We start from the raw sequence: 19,042 nt of genomic DNA, 5'->3' as shown, positions 1-19,042 counted from the left end.
CTTAAGTGAACTTGGACAAACAAACATTCTTACTTAATAGATTACAAAACTGCTTTGGCTACAGAAAAATAGTCCTGATGGCATTATAACTTGATGGAAGTATTGTGAAGCGTATGGTTTAAAACTAGAAGCTGAGCTTCTGCCATCAGTCATACACAGCATTTATCACAGCATTTCTGCTTTCACTTCCAAAGTCTACAAAATAATTCTTGTGATTCCTCAGAATATATAGAAATATTTCATTGCAGCACAGTCAGGAGATTATGTTTCCATTTCCTTTGCAATGTAATCAACAAATATTTGTGTTGTATTTTATAGACTGCTCAAAGCTAAGAGTCATGATACCACCTGGGACATGGAACATTTTACATCCATAAATGCCACAAAATACAACACTGTACACATTCAAAATAGTGTAACATACTCTGTGTAACTGCCTGGACAGGTCTCACTTCCAATCCTGTGCAGGTAAAAAGGGATTTAGAGATATATTGCCATCCTAATCCTTACCCTCTCGGCCTGATCATTGACTTACACAGAGGAAGAAGCAAGCTGGTACATATGACTGGAACAACTTACTTTCAGCTGACTGCACCGAAGGAGGGATCAGTTTGCAGCTTACTACTTTTTGGCTGATAGCATGCAACTAAACTATACGAACTGTGTTTTCCTTGGAAACAGACTGCTGTGAAAAATCCTGCAGCTTTCAGCAACTACCCATACAGTCTTCCACAGATTCACAGACAGCATACACTTGCTAATGAAACTAATAACCTAGACTCTAGACAGTACTTGGTTGTTTATGAACACAATGCGATCATCATTCATATCTTGTTGTTGATGCTTAAAATTAGCCAGAGGTGCTCACTCTGGGCAGTGCATTCCATTAGTCACTCTCTCTATCTTCTATCCATAGCAGCTAAGCCTTCCCAACAGTAAGACTGTTGCTAACTACAGAAATTTCCAAAACATCTCATACCATACTGGACAACTAAAATAAACTTACTTCAGATCACCTCTCCTAACTAAACTGTAAGATTGTCAGGATTTGATAGGAAGAGCAAATAATCAGTAGTAGTAAAATAACTTCATTCTTTTACAGTCCTTCAGTTATTTTTCTTTCTGATAAGATGCAGAATTCATCACTTGTCTTTGTGAAAACAGTCTTCAGAAGTATAAATGGCTGGCTACTCTTTCCACTTCTTTGTAGCAAAGCAAACGCATATGACTCATTACAGACAAGCCAAGAGGAAAGCTAGCTGTAAGAATTCAGCACATCATCTACTTCTAGGACCTGAAGAAGCTCAGGTAACCCTAATGGCTTCCTCATGTTCCTCGGGTCAGCCACCGACAGAGGAGAGCAGCCAGGCAGCAAGTGACTGTGGAGCCTGTACCTACACTCACACTCTGAAACAGCACACCACAAGCCAAGAGCTGAACTCCACAGGAAAATACGACTTTTGAACATTAAGTAAGCCTCAAAAATACTGAAAGCTTAATGTAGGCCTTAAGGAAAACTTTTGCTCCTAATCAATGCTGAAATGTTGAGTCCTTTCCACTCTCCTCCTCTCATTGCAAGCTTCTGACTAGTAAATACTTCAAGGAAAAGATAAACTTCCTTCCTTAAGGTTTTTCCAAAGAATGACTCTATAACTCCCCACGATCCTTTAAGCCACATGCAGGAAACAGTCAATTAAGTTATTATTTCATTTAAACTTAGTTAAACTAAGAATGTTAGGTTTCAGTTGAAAAGCGCAACATTATTTGCAAGAAGAAGTAAAAGGTGATGACAAAGCTTGAAGGCAAGACTCAGCACATCACCCTCCGGTGGTTACAGGTAGCTAGCCATACGTACTACCAGTACCTCTAACTGGAAGCATTTCTGTGAGTCACTTTCAGCACTCATGCCTTCAGAACACAAGTAAGTTATTACAAGATGATGTATCATAACTTGTACGTATGACACATCACACTGCGACTTTTGCCATTTGTTTTCCCAAAAACTGCTGTACATCAACTGGATCTTTTTACTTTGCAGGTACAGAGTAGTATTATCCAAAACATGTATATAAAATAGTATCAGAAATTTCTCTACACAAAGAAAGAAAAACGTTTCCAAAGAAGGATTAACAGTTTGATACATAGAAGACAGTTGGACTGATGGACTTCTTTCACTTCTAGTTTTACATTCAAAATTGAAGTATCAGGACACCGCTATTTATTACAAAACAGTTTTCTAAAGGGTATACAGAACATCAAACCCCCATTCATTTTTCCTGGCTACTTTTCTTTCAGATCTCCACAATGCCTTCCAATGACATACAATGCAGTCTTGTATATTTTATGATATTTATACCACACATGTAAGTAGCATTCGATATTCCAAAATTCACACAGGCTTATGCAAGCACATTGAACAACAGGCACTAGGAATTTCCTCTTTTTACTTCAAGGCAGTTGTGTAAAAAATACATAATTTTTAGAAGTACACTATATTCCAACATTATTTGAAAAAGCATCTCAAATCTATTTAGGCTGTTGTTACATAGTAATAGGTATTTACTTACAGCTGTTGCTGTCAAGCTGAAATCATTACACAGCTTTTCCAATCAATTAAGATCATGTGTGAATCATATAATCTTCATATGATGTTACTAACACTGTAACATTGATCCCATTTTTAAAGTACATGAAAAAATGCCAGAACCACCTTACAAAAACAAAACATACTACTAATGTCCTTTACAGAAAATGTTTTGTAACACAGATTCCAGTTCAGCAAGTGTTTTGAGCTCCAGCTAACTTTATATATATGAATGATCTTATTTGACTCAATGGGATTCTCATATGCAAAAATTTACTTCAGAGGCAACTCATCATTTAAAATTCATAAGGAAGATGAGGTAATTGAACAACTGTCTGTAAAGGCCTTTCTGTGCTAAACTTATATAAAGAATAGTTTAAACAGATGTTTCAGATAGAATTCTAGTTAACAAAGTCTTATATACTACAAAATGCATGTTGTAGTGTACTAATGGTGTCCTGAAAAAAAAATAGTCTCTGAAGAATAATTAAATGTATTTTTCATATGAAAAATTCTCAAATCCAGAGTTGTGCTTAATAGTGGCAACATCCAATCTCACTGGTGAATGATTTAGTGATTTTATTTTTATTTTCTTGCTCATGCTTTTACGTGTGTGTATCCATATATCTTATACTCAGTAGTGAAATATTGATTGCTCTGTGTTTTGCCACAATTTACACCTAAGTATCATAACGATGTAACAGAAATTAGAACTTTGCGCCATTAATACCATTGACGCATTCACCTTGTCCTCAACCACATTGTCTCCTCAACACAATAAAGGTGTAGTCAAAGATTTATCCTGCCAATAAGACATAGTTATAGGTCCCATGAAGATTACTGACACTGAAGTACCAAATATGTACCGGCCTTGGACTTAGAAGATAACACGCCAGTTTTGAGACACATTCAAGTTGACAATAAATCAGTATCACAGTTCCAACAGGAAAAAATACCTTAGAGGAATTTTTGTGTTAAAACACTCCACTTTTGAGTTAGCTGTTAAATGGTAATGATCATAATGGACTAGGCAGTAGGGTTTTTTTGTGTCTGAAATGTGCAGACATTTTACTACAAGGCTATTTTTTTATACTTCTATGATTTTCAACTGCACAGAATTTCCCCCTTAAATCAATTTTGTCTTCCCCCCCCCCAAAAAAAAAGAAAAAACTCAAATCAAAAGATGTTTTAGTAGCAATCTTATAATGAATTATACTTATTATCTCTATCTGCACACACAAACACTTCCACAGCCTCCGTAACACCTCCCTTTTATGCATACAAAAAAGCAATGGTTATGGGTTATGGAAAGCTAGAGAGAGCAAGATGCGCTAGTTCAGTACTGTTTACTAAACTGTATTTTGCCTCTCCCTCTCAGAACTACCTCAGTGTTTGTCACCAGAAATTTCTTCCTCAGAAGTTTGTTAAAAGGGCACCAATTTCTCAGGGTGTATGGGTTATAACTATTTTTTTCAGGCACCCTTTTGAACTTGTTTCAATTTTCTGTTCATGATGATAGTCATGCTGACAACTTTTTTTGGTCCATCAAATTCTGTAGTACAATTACATGAATTTACTTTTAATAAATTACCATCTTTGCATATATCAGTCAAACCATGAAGACTAAACACTTGCAAATAAAATGCATTATTAATTTAATTGTCACAGCCTATTTAGCTAGCTTCTATTAATATTTGCTATAATATGCAATGTATCAGAGGGCAGAATAAAATTCAAAACATAAAGAATAAACTAATTATATTGTCCTAGAGAAATTAAAAAATAGCAAGCTTGCAAAATTATAATCAAGGCATTAATGTTTTAAATAGGTAAGAAAACTACGTAACTTAATTTATAATATGTTTGTACCCAAAGTGATGGTTTAACATGCTGAAGAAGGATTTTTTGGTTCCTAAAGGTATTAAAAGGCACCAAACTCTCTCATAATAGGAAGGGAAAGGTGGAAAGGAAAGCAACGGTGGTTTGATATTTACTGCAGTAGATCACATGGCTGAAACGTCTACCATCACCAGTGAGGGACTGCTACTAGAAAATTATATTATTATTGTAGCTCTGCCACTGCTATTTGATGCTTCTCTACATTAAGCTGGTGCCAGCCAAAAAAGTATTGTAGATAAGAAATACTCAAAAGACAGATGAAGAAATTTCAAAAGAAAAGAGTATGAAGTCACTCAAATATCATTTGTTTATGCTGGCCTGGGGGTAAAGCTGCAACAGCCTGTGCTAGCAGATGGGGCAGGGAGGTTGCAGGCCTTAGCTGGGTTCTCTGCTCCTCCGGCAGCTAGGGCTGCAAGGGCTGTGAACCTGCCACCTCGCAGAGGGGCAGCAGGGGAGGGACCCCCCTTCCTCCTTGCACCACGCTGGCAGGCCAGCTAGAAGGTCTTCGAGGAACGTGGGAAGAAATGGGGAAAATGGGAACAGCCAGAAGGCTTTCAGAAGAAACACGTAAACAAAAGCCAGCAACAACCGATTTAGTTTATAGCATCCTGCTTGTTTAGGAATTCATTTCAACATGATGATCGCTAAAAATATGCCTCTCAGGCTAAGATACTATATTTGGAAATCTATTGTATGTTTCCTTCATTGCGCGCATATTCACTAGGGTAATGGAAGTTATATCTATGTTGTATTTATGATGATTATACATTAAGTACCCCCTTATAAAAGAACGTATTGGTATTGAATGCTTCCAGTTACAAAATAAGCCACCAGAGCAAAACATTTTTTGTAACTGTTGCACTATGACAAAAGATAACCAGCATAAACTTTAATATGATATCTGCTTTGATGAAACGGTAACTGTTACAATGCATCATTCTGTATTTTAGATGACACAGAGTATCTCCAAACTCTTTAAATAACCGTGTGTTAGGGAAATTCTGGTTAAGCGCTTTGTAGAGGAAATCTCATTAAAAATATAAGCACCACTTAAATAGGTGCTTAGTCAAACATAAGGTGTATATGATCTGCTAATTTAAAACTCTACTCTTAGGTCACTCAGTGATTTAAGCATGATGAACTTGTGAGGCAAGGGTCTAATTGACTACCATTTCCAGTGTCTTTAACAAGAAATGAACATGACCCAGAAAGAGTTCTGCAGTGTTCTCCTACAACTCCTAGCTATCATTTATTTTCCCCTTCTTTCATATCAAAACCAGAAAGTATTCTTCGTTTATGAAAGCCTACACTGGAAGAATGAGTTACTTCAAACAGTATCAAGTATTCATCCAATGAACCCTGCAGGTAGGATACCCCCACCTACTCAGACTGAAAGAGAACATGCAGTCTTTTGACTATCCAAAAAACATCAAGTTTCTGGTTGCCCCCAAAATTCAATGAAATAGCAACAGCTATGCCAAAATGCGCCCAATAAATCTGAGGCAAAATGTGTTTATCTGTAAACACAGTCCCATTCAGCTTTTAAAATACAGCTAAATTTTAAACCACAGAAAAAATAACCTCCTTACAAAAAAAGTTTGAAAACTACTAACTACGCACAGACTGAAAAAATAAACTAATTCATTTTAAAAATAGCCAAAACATCAGATCTCAGTTCTCACCCAAGAAAACTGAGGAAACTTTCATTTTGATTCCTCTGTGGCTTTGACATCACTGATCAATGTAAAACCTGGAAAGTCATTTTAGAAACCTATAGGAATCAAGGCCAGAAAGACCAAAAAAAACCCCCCAACAAACAAAAAAACAAACAAAAAACCCCAAACCAAAACAAAAACGTTTGATTTTGTACTTGGAGGGACAGTTACAACTATGGAAGTTTTTAGCGAATACAAAACCTGTGAAAAAAACTGTCTAAAAATGTGCAAATCCTACACTTTTCTACAGTAATTTTCCTGTTAATGCCCACAGACATGAGCACTTCAGCATGTTAGCTCCCTCTGTAGTTAGAGCTGATCTAAAAGTCCAGGTGACTTCATCTTGGCTAAGCTAAATATTCCAGATAAGGTCTACAGATATTGTATAAGGTAAAATCAAAAATAATATTACAGTAGTTTACCTTTCTTTGGGTGTGCCAACTCCATGCTTGCCCAGTAAATGAGTATTCAAATGCTTCTTCATTACAAACGCCACCCTACCAAAGAGAAAACCCAGGAAGATTATTTTTTTATTAATACTTTTTTCCTTTAAATACAGTATTTTTCTGTTTTCAGCACGCACTTGAGTGTATTTTATTAAGGGCAGACTTTCAAAAACCTCTGGTAGACTATGACTTAAATCTGGGAGTCCATTTAACTCCAGGTTGTTTTTTTTTCAGATTGCAATCGCTTGGCTATTTTTGTTATGAATAAGTAATCACAAGTGTACATTGCTGGTCAAAGAATGGTAAAACCTATTTCTGCTTCCCTTTGCAAATTAGAACATCTTATACAATATACTAATAATATAGTCTATTTTACCTAATGACATTTTCTCATGTTATAAACTAATACAGTTTTAGTCACAATTTTGAATTTAAGTCTAATGGGCCCATCCTGTAACCCTTTTTCATGTAAGTAGTTCCATTGTTTTTAATGAGTAACACAAAAATACAGCAAGATCAGATGCTTTAATCACTGCTTATGTCTAGGCAAACTTCATAGTATTAATTATTTAAAGAGATATACATGGAAACAAATCAATAGTCTTAGTTATTTTATCGCCTTATAAAAAAAAGGATGGAAAAGGTGAAGCATATGTTCATGAATACACTTTGAGCAGGAATATTGTTCAAAGCAGCAAGACAACTGTTCAAAGCATCAAGAGCAGCAACAAAATATATACTACCTGGTATAGTGTTTCTACTAAAAAAAACACATATAATTACATTTTGGTGACATACACAATGAAACAGATAGAAGCCTATCAACTGCCATTCTTTTGCTGATAAAACCATAACATCAATTTAATTATATCATGTGACTGGTTCAAACAATTTAAATATCAGACTGAAGCTTCAAACTAAAATGGTTCTCTCTATAAGCAAAGATTTTACTGCTGCAACTTTCAGTGTGAAAAGGGCTTGCAAACATTTTTGTTAATTATGTATTACAGCTGTCCTTCATAAAGTTAATTACTAATAGCTGAAAGGCAATAGACTCTATTTGCATATGTACATGAAAGGCATGACATATGCAAAAATATGATTTTAATTAGCATTCTATGATATGAAGGGCTACAAATCAAACTGGCATGTTATAAGATTTTTAACATTAAACGCTGAATTCATCTGGACATGTTTGCAGTAATGGACAATGGAAGGACTGTAAAACACTAGCACTATGGGGTATAAGAGCCACAAAAGCCAAGAGACAGTACTTTTCCTTTACAAATATGTTAATGTAGCTTTTCCATGTCTGATCTACTTTGGGCAGTTTCACATTATTACAGAGAATCTCTCTAGTGCATCCCTTAAGGTGTAAGAATATAATTCTGTCTTATTTAAATGATAGCGATTTCCTTATTTTTTACAAAAAGACATTAAAAAAATCTTAAATACTTTTCCTTATACAATTTATAAGTATGGCATCATAATCATTATAACTGTGAATAATCTATCACAGCATTACCATCATTACTATGCAAGTGTCATCAGAATTACTGTACCTAAGGAAAATAATTGTAACAAAATAAAAAAAATGTGTTCTAATAACAGCACAATGCATTCAAAACATACTGCCCTCGCTTTTTGGCAGAAATACAAAACATTTCCACACAGCTGTGAAAGGTACGAAACAGATTTTAATTTAGTAATACTTGTATTTCCTGTTAAAAACCTCCATTCTCCCCCTGCTATAAAAGGAAAATAAAAGCAAAGATATTGCTGTGAAAAGGGCAATGAGCAATCGAAGTTATAAAGGCATACTTTGCTATTTACATGGAATATAAAGATCGCAACCAGCTACACAGTATTTCTACAGAAGTTATTTTTTTTCCCTCTCAGCCTGTTTACTTGAAGCTTCCAGACAAAAGCTGAACACTTCTTACACTGCACAACCGCAGGAGGTACAGACAGAGATACCTTTCTGCAAAATCAAAGACAAAGGCCTTGTTAATAATGTGAAGCAATTAATCTCACATTAGCTGCCTCCTCTCTGTTTTATCTAGGTTCTGAGTAACCATTTTGCTGCTGTTACACAGCACAAATAAAATGAGGACTGACTCAGTAAGTGTCTCAGCGCTGACTAACATTTCAAGTTTTTAATGTAAGGTTTGAAGACTTTAGACTTGAGGAGTGCTGAATGCCTCCACGCAAGCCTGGAGTGCTCTGCATAGCTCCAGGAGCAGCTCCCCACCTTCCTGATTCAGGCTTTGAAAATAAAAGCAAAGTTGCTGTTTTCATAAGAAACTGAAAACAAGGTTTAAAAAAAAATTAAAATTTACCAACAGAGACAACCCTTACTGAAACAAAAGATTATTTTTTTTTTCCTTAGAATTAAGGCATAGTCTAAACATCTTGGTTTGGACGCTGAGTTTGAGAACAATCATCCCCACACCCTTGCCCCCCCAAAAAACCCCAACAACCAAACAAAAACCCACAAGGAAATAAAAAGAGAGAGAGAGAGAGAGAGAGAGAGAGAGAGAGAGAGAAAGATTGAGAGAGAGAGAGAGAGGTGGTAACAGCATTTGCAGGCTTTGCAAAAACACTAGAAGTGTTTTCTGTAGATTCTCTAACTCCACGTTTCTAAGCAATTACTGTTTTAATAGTAAAAAAATATTGGTTTTATCTATGCTATTTACCTCTGCTGAGGTAAATCAGTTATTCCTAATATACTGCCAGAACTGAATAAATAGACATAACTTAGTCTTGGTCTTTTCAAATAAATCTTAAGGGAAGTCTGGCTGGCACCAGTGAGGACTTAAGGAGTGATGCTTTCAAGATACATCGCTCTAATATATCTTCAAATCCAAGGGAATCTCTGCATCAGCTGCAGCAAGCACCAATTCAGACATCGTTGAATTTCTCATTTCTTATTTTTTAATTCTAGTGGGAATAGAAATGTTCAAATGCTAAAAATTAACTGGTTTCACAAACGCATCAAAAGGGAGTAGGAAAAACCTAAACCTGCTATCCTCTACTGTTTCCAGAATGTGCAAACCAGGCCTGAGCAGAGGCCTGGAACCAGTTTTACAAACTCTGATCTGGACATACTCATTCCCAACTCACATGAAGACAAGAAGTCACAGGCCACCTGCTCTTCCGAGTGTCAGGTCTCGCAAGGCAGAAATGTTTAGCCTATACATCCAAGTCATGGTCACTGGGAGCTCCCTCCATTCTGTAGAAAGGCTGCTCCTAGAAGCCTCCTCTTGCAGTGGAAAAAGGTGAATAGACAGGAGGATTTTGTTTGCTTTCAGTGACATTCTGTTGGTTTAACTTTTCTAGTGGTTTTCAACTACTTTGGTTCCAAACTAGCAACGTTGTCTGCGTTATACACTATGTTCAAACTTCAGGATAAATGAAAGACAAGTTCAAAAATGACAATGAGCTTTAGAATAGCATCCACACTCCCTACGGACAATTTTTTGCACATAAACTATAAATAAAAATAACTTTAATCATAAATATATGAGCACCTTTGCCAAAATAAGTTTGCAGAATATTCTGTTTTCAGTTTAGAAGTGCTGTGGCTTTGTAGGAACGTGTCCACTCATATTCCATGGCAGACTTAAAACAGTACCTTGGACTCACCCTGAGAATGCCAGTAACTGATTTAGGAACCTCTGCAGACTTGTCTTCAGTTATAAAAGCACATTTTAATGTACAAAAGAAGCAAAAGGACTTCTAATCCTGGGAATTAAGAAACCTACTGGACAATCTTTACTTCTACTTTTTATTCTAGTGTAATACAGGCTTTTCAGCATGGAAAATGTTTATTATCACAGTACCCAAGGAATACGAATAATCTGCCATGCATTGTTTGTTCTCTCATTTTCTCTGCAAGAAGAGAATTGTCCTCTGTGAAGCATCTTGTTTTGAGAGGGCAAAAGATTCTAGGTTTTATTATGTTTTGAATCTATAATTGCTCTTTTCTTTTTAATATGTACATTGCTGTGTTAGTGAAAAGCCAAGTTAAAAAAACCAGACACACAAACCAAAACAAGAATTCTGGATCGTGAAGTCTGAAATCTGAGTGTTTCCTGAGTATTTACCAAGTGCTCAGCCTTGGCCTAGTTCCAAGGAAGGAGCTACATCTTACCTCCTCCAGAAAGTCACTTGAAGATGTGTCAACAGACCAGTCATCTTGTAACTGCACGTAACTACTGAGGAGGACCAGCATGCGAATTTATTTTTGTGGGACTCTACAAACCAGGTAACCAGCAGCTGAAGAGGAATTTTAAATCACTTCTCAGTGGATACATTGCTCCCTGCAACTGCTCTTGGATAATTTATCTTACAGACAACAATGTTCAATGACAACAGAAAAGTCCAGGAGAATAACAATGAATATCTACCCCTTATTCATATTCTCAATATCCTTTACATCTCCTTTAAACCTTCCAGAACCTCTTTATACACAAATTTGACTCTGAGAATACAGGTAAGCTACTATATGACATGCAGGCCCCAAGTACAGAGTATATTTTAAAAAGCTCCTTGAAAGCCTTTTTAAAAAACAAAACAAAACAAAAAACCCAGCACAACAGAACCCCCCAAAAAACCCAACCCACATAAAGCAGAAAAGAGAGCTATTATTTTAAAATTATTATTATTTAGTACTTGGTTTTATCATAGGTTTCAGGCAGTTAGAAAGAATGGTTTACTGTTTTGGATAAATCACCTGGGAAATCTGACAGCTTCAAGGAATAGTAAGAAAAAGGACCTCTTAAACTTTTACACACCATCACAGGATATGAGGAAATAATGTATTATTCTGGCTGCATCAGTTTTTATTTTCCATGATCTGTACTTAAATTTCTGTCTTCTATCTTCACCTGAGGCAAGGAACCAGAAAATCAAGGCAAGCTGCACAGATCATGCCAAGAAGGAGGACGGTATGTTTGGGCAAGTAGATATCAACATGGACTCAATTGTTACTACCGGAATGAAGTGTTCTTGTTCTTTACTGTGTCTTTATATACACTGCACACCCTAATTGTTTGTAGTCGAATGAGTGGTTCACATGGAGTCATGCCAACACGGGTATCAGTTAGCAAGAGAAAGAAATAGTGCGGTGTCTCAAGGAATATCATGACCTACATGTATTTTGGAATGTTCAATAAAACTTGTACATGTAATTTTTGCATGTACTTTAGATTTGTACATGCTCTATGTGTAAAAGTAGAACTTCATATATTCAAACCAGCACTTAGTCAAATAGTACATGAACAGTTGATACAAACTTAAAAAACTTAAAAAGTTTATAAAGTCTCAAAATTATATAAAAATTTGCTACCCAAATCTCATCTGTCTCTCAGAATTTTGTATTCAGTAGGTCAGCTTCAGGAACAAGAGCTTAAAGGAAAATGCAGAACTGCCCAGAAAACAATGGTTTTCTATGAACAAGTAGTCTTTTTTTTTTCCATGCATCAATAGAAGAATTTCCCAAGAATTTAGACAAGTCCATCATTCGTGGATGTTTTCTGATTCTGAAGGGTCCAGACTGGGGCGCTGATAACTCTCTTGCATGACTGTGCGCAAGGGACTCAATTTAAAAGAAAGTATCTGGCAGGGCAGAATCCGGTGTGGAAGATATCCAGTAGTCTGAAAGGCTTCATGCCCTTTGTGACAAGATGTCAGGTTCAAGTAAATATCTGGCAGGGCGAAGTCTAGTGTGGAAAACATCCAAATATCTGAAAAACTTCATGCCCTCTATGACAGGACATCAAGTCCTAGAACCCTGCACAGGAAAGCTGGGGTTTTCTGCTGACTCATTTAGCAGCCAAATGAAGCAGGTCTTATTATTTCCAAATAACAGTTTCAGTTATTCTTAAGTTAAAATAATAGTAATATTAAATCCATAACATTTCAGAAGCTTAACAAGTCATGCACAATAATCCTTTCTGCAATGTTGAGAGTACCGTGACACACGGCCTTATACTCCCTGTTGATCCCATGCATTAAAGCAGGGTATGGCTATTTTATGTTCCACCCTTACTAAAACTCATAATTAAACTGGAAAGTAAAATGCATATGTTTGGCATATGTGGCTTCTTCCTTTTCATCTTCAAGTGTGAGCAACTTGGCAGACTGGAAAATGCAAACTTTTCCTCTTGAAAAGAGAAACTGAAAGAGGTAAATGAGGACAACTTTGCCATCATGAACAAGACAAAAGCCAGAATATCACGGCAAGAATATCATGGTAATTCATGCAACCTAAAGACTAACATAATTTTCAGATTTCTGAGAATTACTAGCTTTTCTGCCTTAAGTTTGAAGGTTTTGGGGTTGTTTTTTTGTGCAACAATCAGGTATGTTTCTTAATTATTTATTAACTTTTCACTTTTTCCCTGGAGATGTTTGGTTACTGAAGTTCAAAACCCAACATTTTCAAAAATGAATTTTATGTCAATATGAAACTGTTGGTGCAATAGACTACAACTTTCTCTTCTAAAAATACCTCATCTCATTTTTACTGTTACTTGTAATGAGCTAGCAACGAAGCCAAGCTACCCAATTAAAAAATAAATAAATGGAGAAGACCACAACTTATATTAGTGGAACACCTGTACACAGCTTACACCTAAGGTAGACTTGAGTATCACAGCAGCTACTGTTCCTGACTTGCTTTGAATAGGATGACAGACAACAGGATTGTCAATGTACTGTTCAATGACCTGCATCAATCTCAAGAATAATTTACTGCTGTATCAGACAGATCATTATGGATGAGTTGTGCACTATCAATCAATCAGCTGTGTTGCTCCTGCATATTCCTTTATCTATCAACCAGAAGAGAGAGACATCCCTCAACATATTCGTGTTACTTACTGCCACCAATCTGCATCCCTTAAGATGTGAAAGAATTATTAGCCACATGGCCATAAAGTAGTAGCAATAGGCACAATTATCTCCTCTGACATAGTCTGGCAGAACAGACCTGGGTACAAAGGCAGAGCAAACTAAATAAAACAGAAAACATCCTCTGCTTCTCTGCTCAAGCTGGCCTGGAGAGATCTTGCCATCCAAAGCTGCTGAGTTCTCTCACCATCCCACTTTTAAGGGATGTACATTATAATGTAAAACATCCAGGACAGAAATTTAGTTTGTCATTGCAAGGACTGTGGCAAAAGAAGAATACATTGGCAGTATTTACATTATTTCCTCCCCCATGAAGGAATTCACTTATTTGTTATTATGCGCCTCACCTGAAGTTACTTGTTCTGTAACTGAAATCAGAAAGGTTTCCTCTAAGTTACCTACAGGAAATTTTCTGAATTTTATTAGTTTGGGTGTTCTGTGGTGGTGGGTTTTTTTAAATACAAAAAGTACCCTTCAATAGCAGATGCAGGAATAAGCCAAGTGCAGACAGTGATAACTGTTATTAACATAAAGGTGAGAGGAAATTTAAGAGTGCAACTGGGAACTTTTAGATTTGGAGATACAATAAAAACTGGTAACTGTAAGTAAACAAATGGCTCTATTTCGTTTACTTGATGAGCAAACTAAAAATAGCTAAACAGTGGCAAAAACTTTGAAGTCAGAAGGTGTTCACTCTGTCAGGCAATCACCCTACAAATATATGAGAAAATTAGTACCGCTACAAGAAATGTTTGTTTCAATATTCAGAGGAGTTAATGAATGTTAAGTGATAATGGTAGACAGCAGCAGTATGTAATTACATTTCTAAACACACCTTACCAAATCACTTCTAAGCTAAAAAAACCACATGTTCTATTAATTTTCATTGGTTATCAAACATCTGTAACTGTCACCTCTAACAGGTGTTTGGTAACCTAACAGCTGCGCAAAGTACTAACAAAAAAAAAATAAATCACAATGTGCTTTCTGTAGCACTGCTATCAGCCTTTCAGTCTACCAAAATGCAGAACAACTAACCACTTTGCCTAAATTCTGAAATTCAACCTTAGGCTCAGTGTTGGGAGTACCCTGCATCTGAGAAGAGATTACCATCAACATCCAGAAACATGTCACCACCAGAGAACACACTTGTCATGCTAAATGAATACTTTAAGCATAAATTAAGGTTTACAGCTATAAGCATTGTGATCCAAGAGCACCTACCAACCTTGCCACCAAGAAATTGCTTATGTCCTCTCTTTTCTCATAATGTGTACACCAAACACTCCTGTAACTCTGGTCCTTCCCTTTTCCATTGTGTCCCTTTCTTCAGACATTGACCTGTCTCCCTACTCATGATCCAGTCCCTTTTTCCAGCATGCTCAGGACTTCAAGTATAGAATTTGATGCAGTAGGCATCAGTTCCACGTACCATCATCTTGCATCTGGGAAGAGATCGCAGGATGAACAGACTAATGTTTGAAGTGGGAAGTTCTTCAAAGTAGATTCAACCTTTTGGGAAAATCAGGTGAATCACATCTCTAGGTGCCCTGACAGAAGTTTTGAAATATCTGACTTTCTGCAGACAGGTTGTACACAGCTTCCTAGCAATTCCAAGGAGTGAAGTCTATGCATGTTGAAAGTGCAAGAAACAGCATGTAAGACTACCCCAGCATAAGGATGTTTCACTGAGTTTCTACTTAAAAGTAGAATGGATAGAACCAAACAAACATACTTAGTTCTAATATTTTGCTCTTCCTGAATAAAAAGTCACTTTTGAAATTGCATGGCAGACTGAATTACCAGGTTTGTGCAGAGCTTCTACAGGAAGAGCCATCTTGAGAGTTAAATCTTCATCATCAAAAGAATCTAATCTTGCTTGTCTTTAAAGGAAAATCAAAACAAATCTAAAGATAGTTGATTGTAGGCTAGAAAACACATAGGGCCTGCAGTAATGGTGCCACCATACATAACTCAGTCAACTGAGCACTTACAGTGCCTGTGGTCTTTTGCAAAGTTGCGAGGTACAAAGAAAGGAATGAGATGAATAAATTGGTCACTATCTGATGACTTAACTGCTCAGAAGTCATACACACTCAGAAGGCATACGCAATTTTTATTGACAATTTACCCACAATTTGAAACTGCTGCTGGTGATAGATGGTGGCTGGAGCTAAGACTCTGTGTGACTAGTGAGAATCTTGCCCTAGGTCTTTGCTTGACATAGCAAAGCAAGTGCTGGTTGATTTGTTTATTCCTGAGACTTAAATTCTGCTGTAAAACATATCTTTTTTGCCTTACATCCAGGCGTTCCACAAGACCATTTGACTTAAGGTAGAAAGCAAAATACTTCAGAATATATGTTTGCCAAAGTAGCTGTAACTGCATAAAAATAGTAAAATGATGACAGCAGGACCTAATCTGTAACCATCAGAAGTACCATTCACATGGATTAACCTTTAACAACAGTCTGGTCAAATCAGAACAGACTGGTTCCAGCCAAGGAAAAAGGAAGGTAATCCTTTGGATCAGATCAGTTTCAGTGCACGAAAATGCATCTGGTACTTGTATACGCATAAACATGTTTGCAGCACATGGGGAAAAAGAGAACACCCACCCTGGTTCTGGCTGTCCTTATCCAAGGTCTCTCTCTCAGGCCTGCCATTCCTACCTTATAGACTAAGAACCACTAAACGCGGTGGCATCAGACCAACTATACAGTATGCCTAACACTTGGCTAGTACGTTTGATTAATGTTTATTTTTCATTGTTAGTAGACATCTTCTTAGTAATCAAACATAAATAAAAGCTCAGAATTTTCAGTCTCAACCGGCATCTCAAGTCTCTAGCTATTCCCACCACAGCCACCCCTAACTCTCCTCAAAAGCTGAGAATTGAAACTTTCTCCTCCTGCCACTGAATAAGGAGGACGCTGGTTGAAGAAAGTATCGGGACTATTAGAGGAAACCATGATATACAGACCAGAAGGACTCTTATGCACTCTGCAAGTACTACAGACCTACAAAACTCTCTCAAATTATGGCACTGAACACAGTGTGCAGATGATATTAAGAGCAGCACGGAAGTCCATCCAAATGAGAATTCCAGGTGGTAACAATGGCATTACTTCACTTGCCCCATGAGCGAACGGTAACACCTCTCATCACTTCAGCCACAGACTTAGCAGGAGAATTACTAGTCACTAAAGCTGCCAAGCACAAAGTCTGGTGTTTCTTAGGTTTGTCTTTGATGTTCAGCAGGACTCACTTCAGGCATAAGTGAGAAGTCCAAAGCCAGGACTGCAGGGATTAATAGAGTACTCACCTGAGATATAATTGTTCTTAAAGCAATAAAACACCTCACTGAGTTCAGAAGGAAGTTTTGCACCAAAAAAAAGCCATTCTTGCAGTCCAATATGGATGTTGCATGCACTAGGTATGAAGACTGTTATCAGTCTGGGAAAATTGAAGGAATATAGATCAGACAAATCAGTACAGTCATAAAGATGATATCTGTGACACAACAGAAGATGTTCTCTGGCAAAGAATATTCTAGTCCCAGCCAGCATTTGAGATTAACTCTGACCATTTCTGGCCACAAATCAAGCATGAGAGAGACGGGAACTACATAGGTGCCCAACAGAATTAAGAAAAAAAGATCTTTGATCTCAAGGGTCTAGATATACTTACATACACACATTGAGTGTACATATGAACAAAGAAGTGAAGGAGAAATCAGTTTTGTTGCAAACAAAAGCTTATGGCATACTATCTAAAAAAGAAAGGAGACTTGATAAATTACCTGAAAAGATGCAATAAAAGAAATTCAGCTTTTTCTGAGCTTGCCAAACAAGTTTCTGATGTATATGACCAACTGGATAAATTACAGAACTTCAGGTTTTATATACAAAGCGACAACCTGGTCCTATAAAGAGACATAAACCACGTCTCTTTAAAAGAAAAAATATTTTCAGTCTCTGTCTTTCTGAAATGAAGTTTCAATTGAGGAGTTTTTCCTTTTATGATCCTTGCTGTGATTGCAACCACACCCCCATCTCAAGTGCTAGCATGAAATGATGGGATCTCACAGGTCCACTTTCAGTAGGAGGGGAACTGACAGCAAAGACAACACAGGTACCAGCACACATGGTGGTACTCCATTTAATTCAGTATTACATCACATTTTGATTTTCACAAATGTACTCCTGTTAAAGCACTGAAATTTACTAAATACACTCACAACTGAGCCATGTGTGCACAAAACCACCTATGTGTCCAAATGACCACCTGAAAACACTGTATTTCCCAGCAGTCACTCGCAGCTATGGAACCGAGCATGTAAGCACTGACACGCAACCCTGCTTAGCTTTGCAACGCAATGGAAGTAAAATGGCTCTCACTTGGGAGCAAACGCAGCTCCTCACTGTTTGACCCATGGGACACACAGGCCATAGGGCTTGCTGCATTCCATACTTTGGAAGGGCCGAGTTCCCTGGGTTGGTTTTCAGTGAAGGCCTCAAATTTTAGGCAATTTAAATTATGCTCTGCAAAAATTAAATACATACAAAATGCCTTCTCATTTGTTATAAATAGAAAAAAGCAAACAAAAAAAAAAAAACAATCAAAGGGCTGTTACATTTCTTTACAATTTCACAGATTAGTAGAACCCCCAAAACCATTATTGATGACATTAAATGTCCAGAGTACCTGGACATAGAGAGAGAAATAGTCTGACCAGTGTGCAACTTTTATAGTACTGAATAGCAGGCAAAGTTTTGTGCAACACATAGCCAAATGCATGAATGGAATTGATTTTATAAAGAGTTACAAACAAAAGAGTCCAAAATATTAACCAATAAACACATGCCTGGGTGGAAACATCCTATTATAAAATTACTGTAAAGATCCTCAAAAAGGTAGAAAAAAGTCCAATTTTCCACATAACCTGAGAGTGCAGAGTTTTCTGATAATAAGATCCAAGGAACCTGTAAACCCAAGGCTCTAATTTTCTTATGGCGACTGTGTAATATTTTGCAAAGTAAAATTGACTGAGATGGAAGCTATTTTGCATGGTACAGTGGCGATGGCTAACAAATGAGAGTTTTGTGGGCTGAATGTTAGTCCCCTGCCTCATCTGCCACCCCTAATGACAGCAGCCACCTGCTGTTTTATTGTCACAGCTGGAGCCGGTTCACACTCCTTGGTGCTGAGCTCTGCCCATGAGCGCCAAGCTCTCGCCTCGCCTCATTACTTTGATGAACTTTTTATGGTCAGCACCCATGAAGACCTCATCTAGGACTATACAACCTAGATCGGCTTCAGGGAGTGCTTCCAGCTAGCATGAGGTGATAATGCACAGTGACACCACGGCTGCTACTGTCTGTCACTTAGTCAAGTTACTGTACTATACTTCTGGCTCTACAGGGCCCTCAACAGGTAAAATGCCATGAAATTCTCCTATATAATAGAGTTCACCCTCTCCTT

The 19,042-nt window shown here is 37.1% G+C and overlaps 1 protein-coding gene across 1 annotated transcript in view; it reads right to left on the bottom strand.

Moving 5' to 3' along the window:
- ZNF407 (zinc finger protein 407) overlaps positions 1-19,042 on the bottom strand; it is a 344,239-nt gene that overhangs the window by 202,916 nt on the left and 122,281 nt on the right. The window contains exon 4 of the mRNA XM_037379189.1: positions 6,621-6,695. Coding sequence (XP_037235086.1) covers positions 6,621-6,695 — 75 coding nt within the window. The remainder of the gene's footprint in view (positions 1-6,620; positions 6,696-19,042) is intronic.

The sequence above is a fragment of the Falco rusticolus genome, chromosome 3, assembly GCF_015220075.1.
Source record: "Falco rusticolus isolate bFalRus1 chromosome 3, bFalRus1.pri, whole genome shotgun sequence".
NCBI lineage: Eukaryota > Metazoa > Chordata > Aves > Falconiformes > Falconidae > Falco > Falco rusticolus.
Note: the sequence above shows the minus strand (reverse complement) of the source record. Positions and strands in the feature narration are given on the sequence as shown.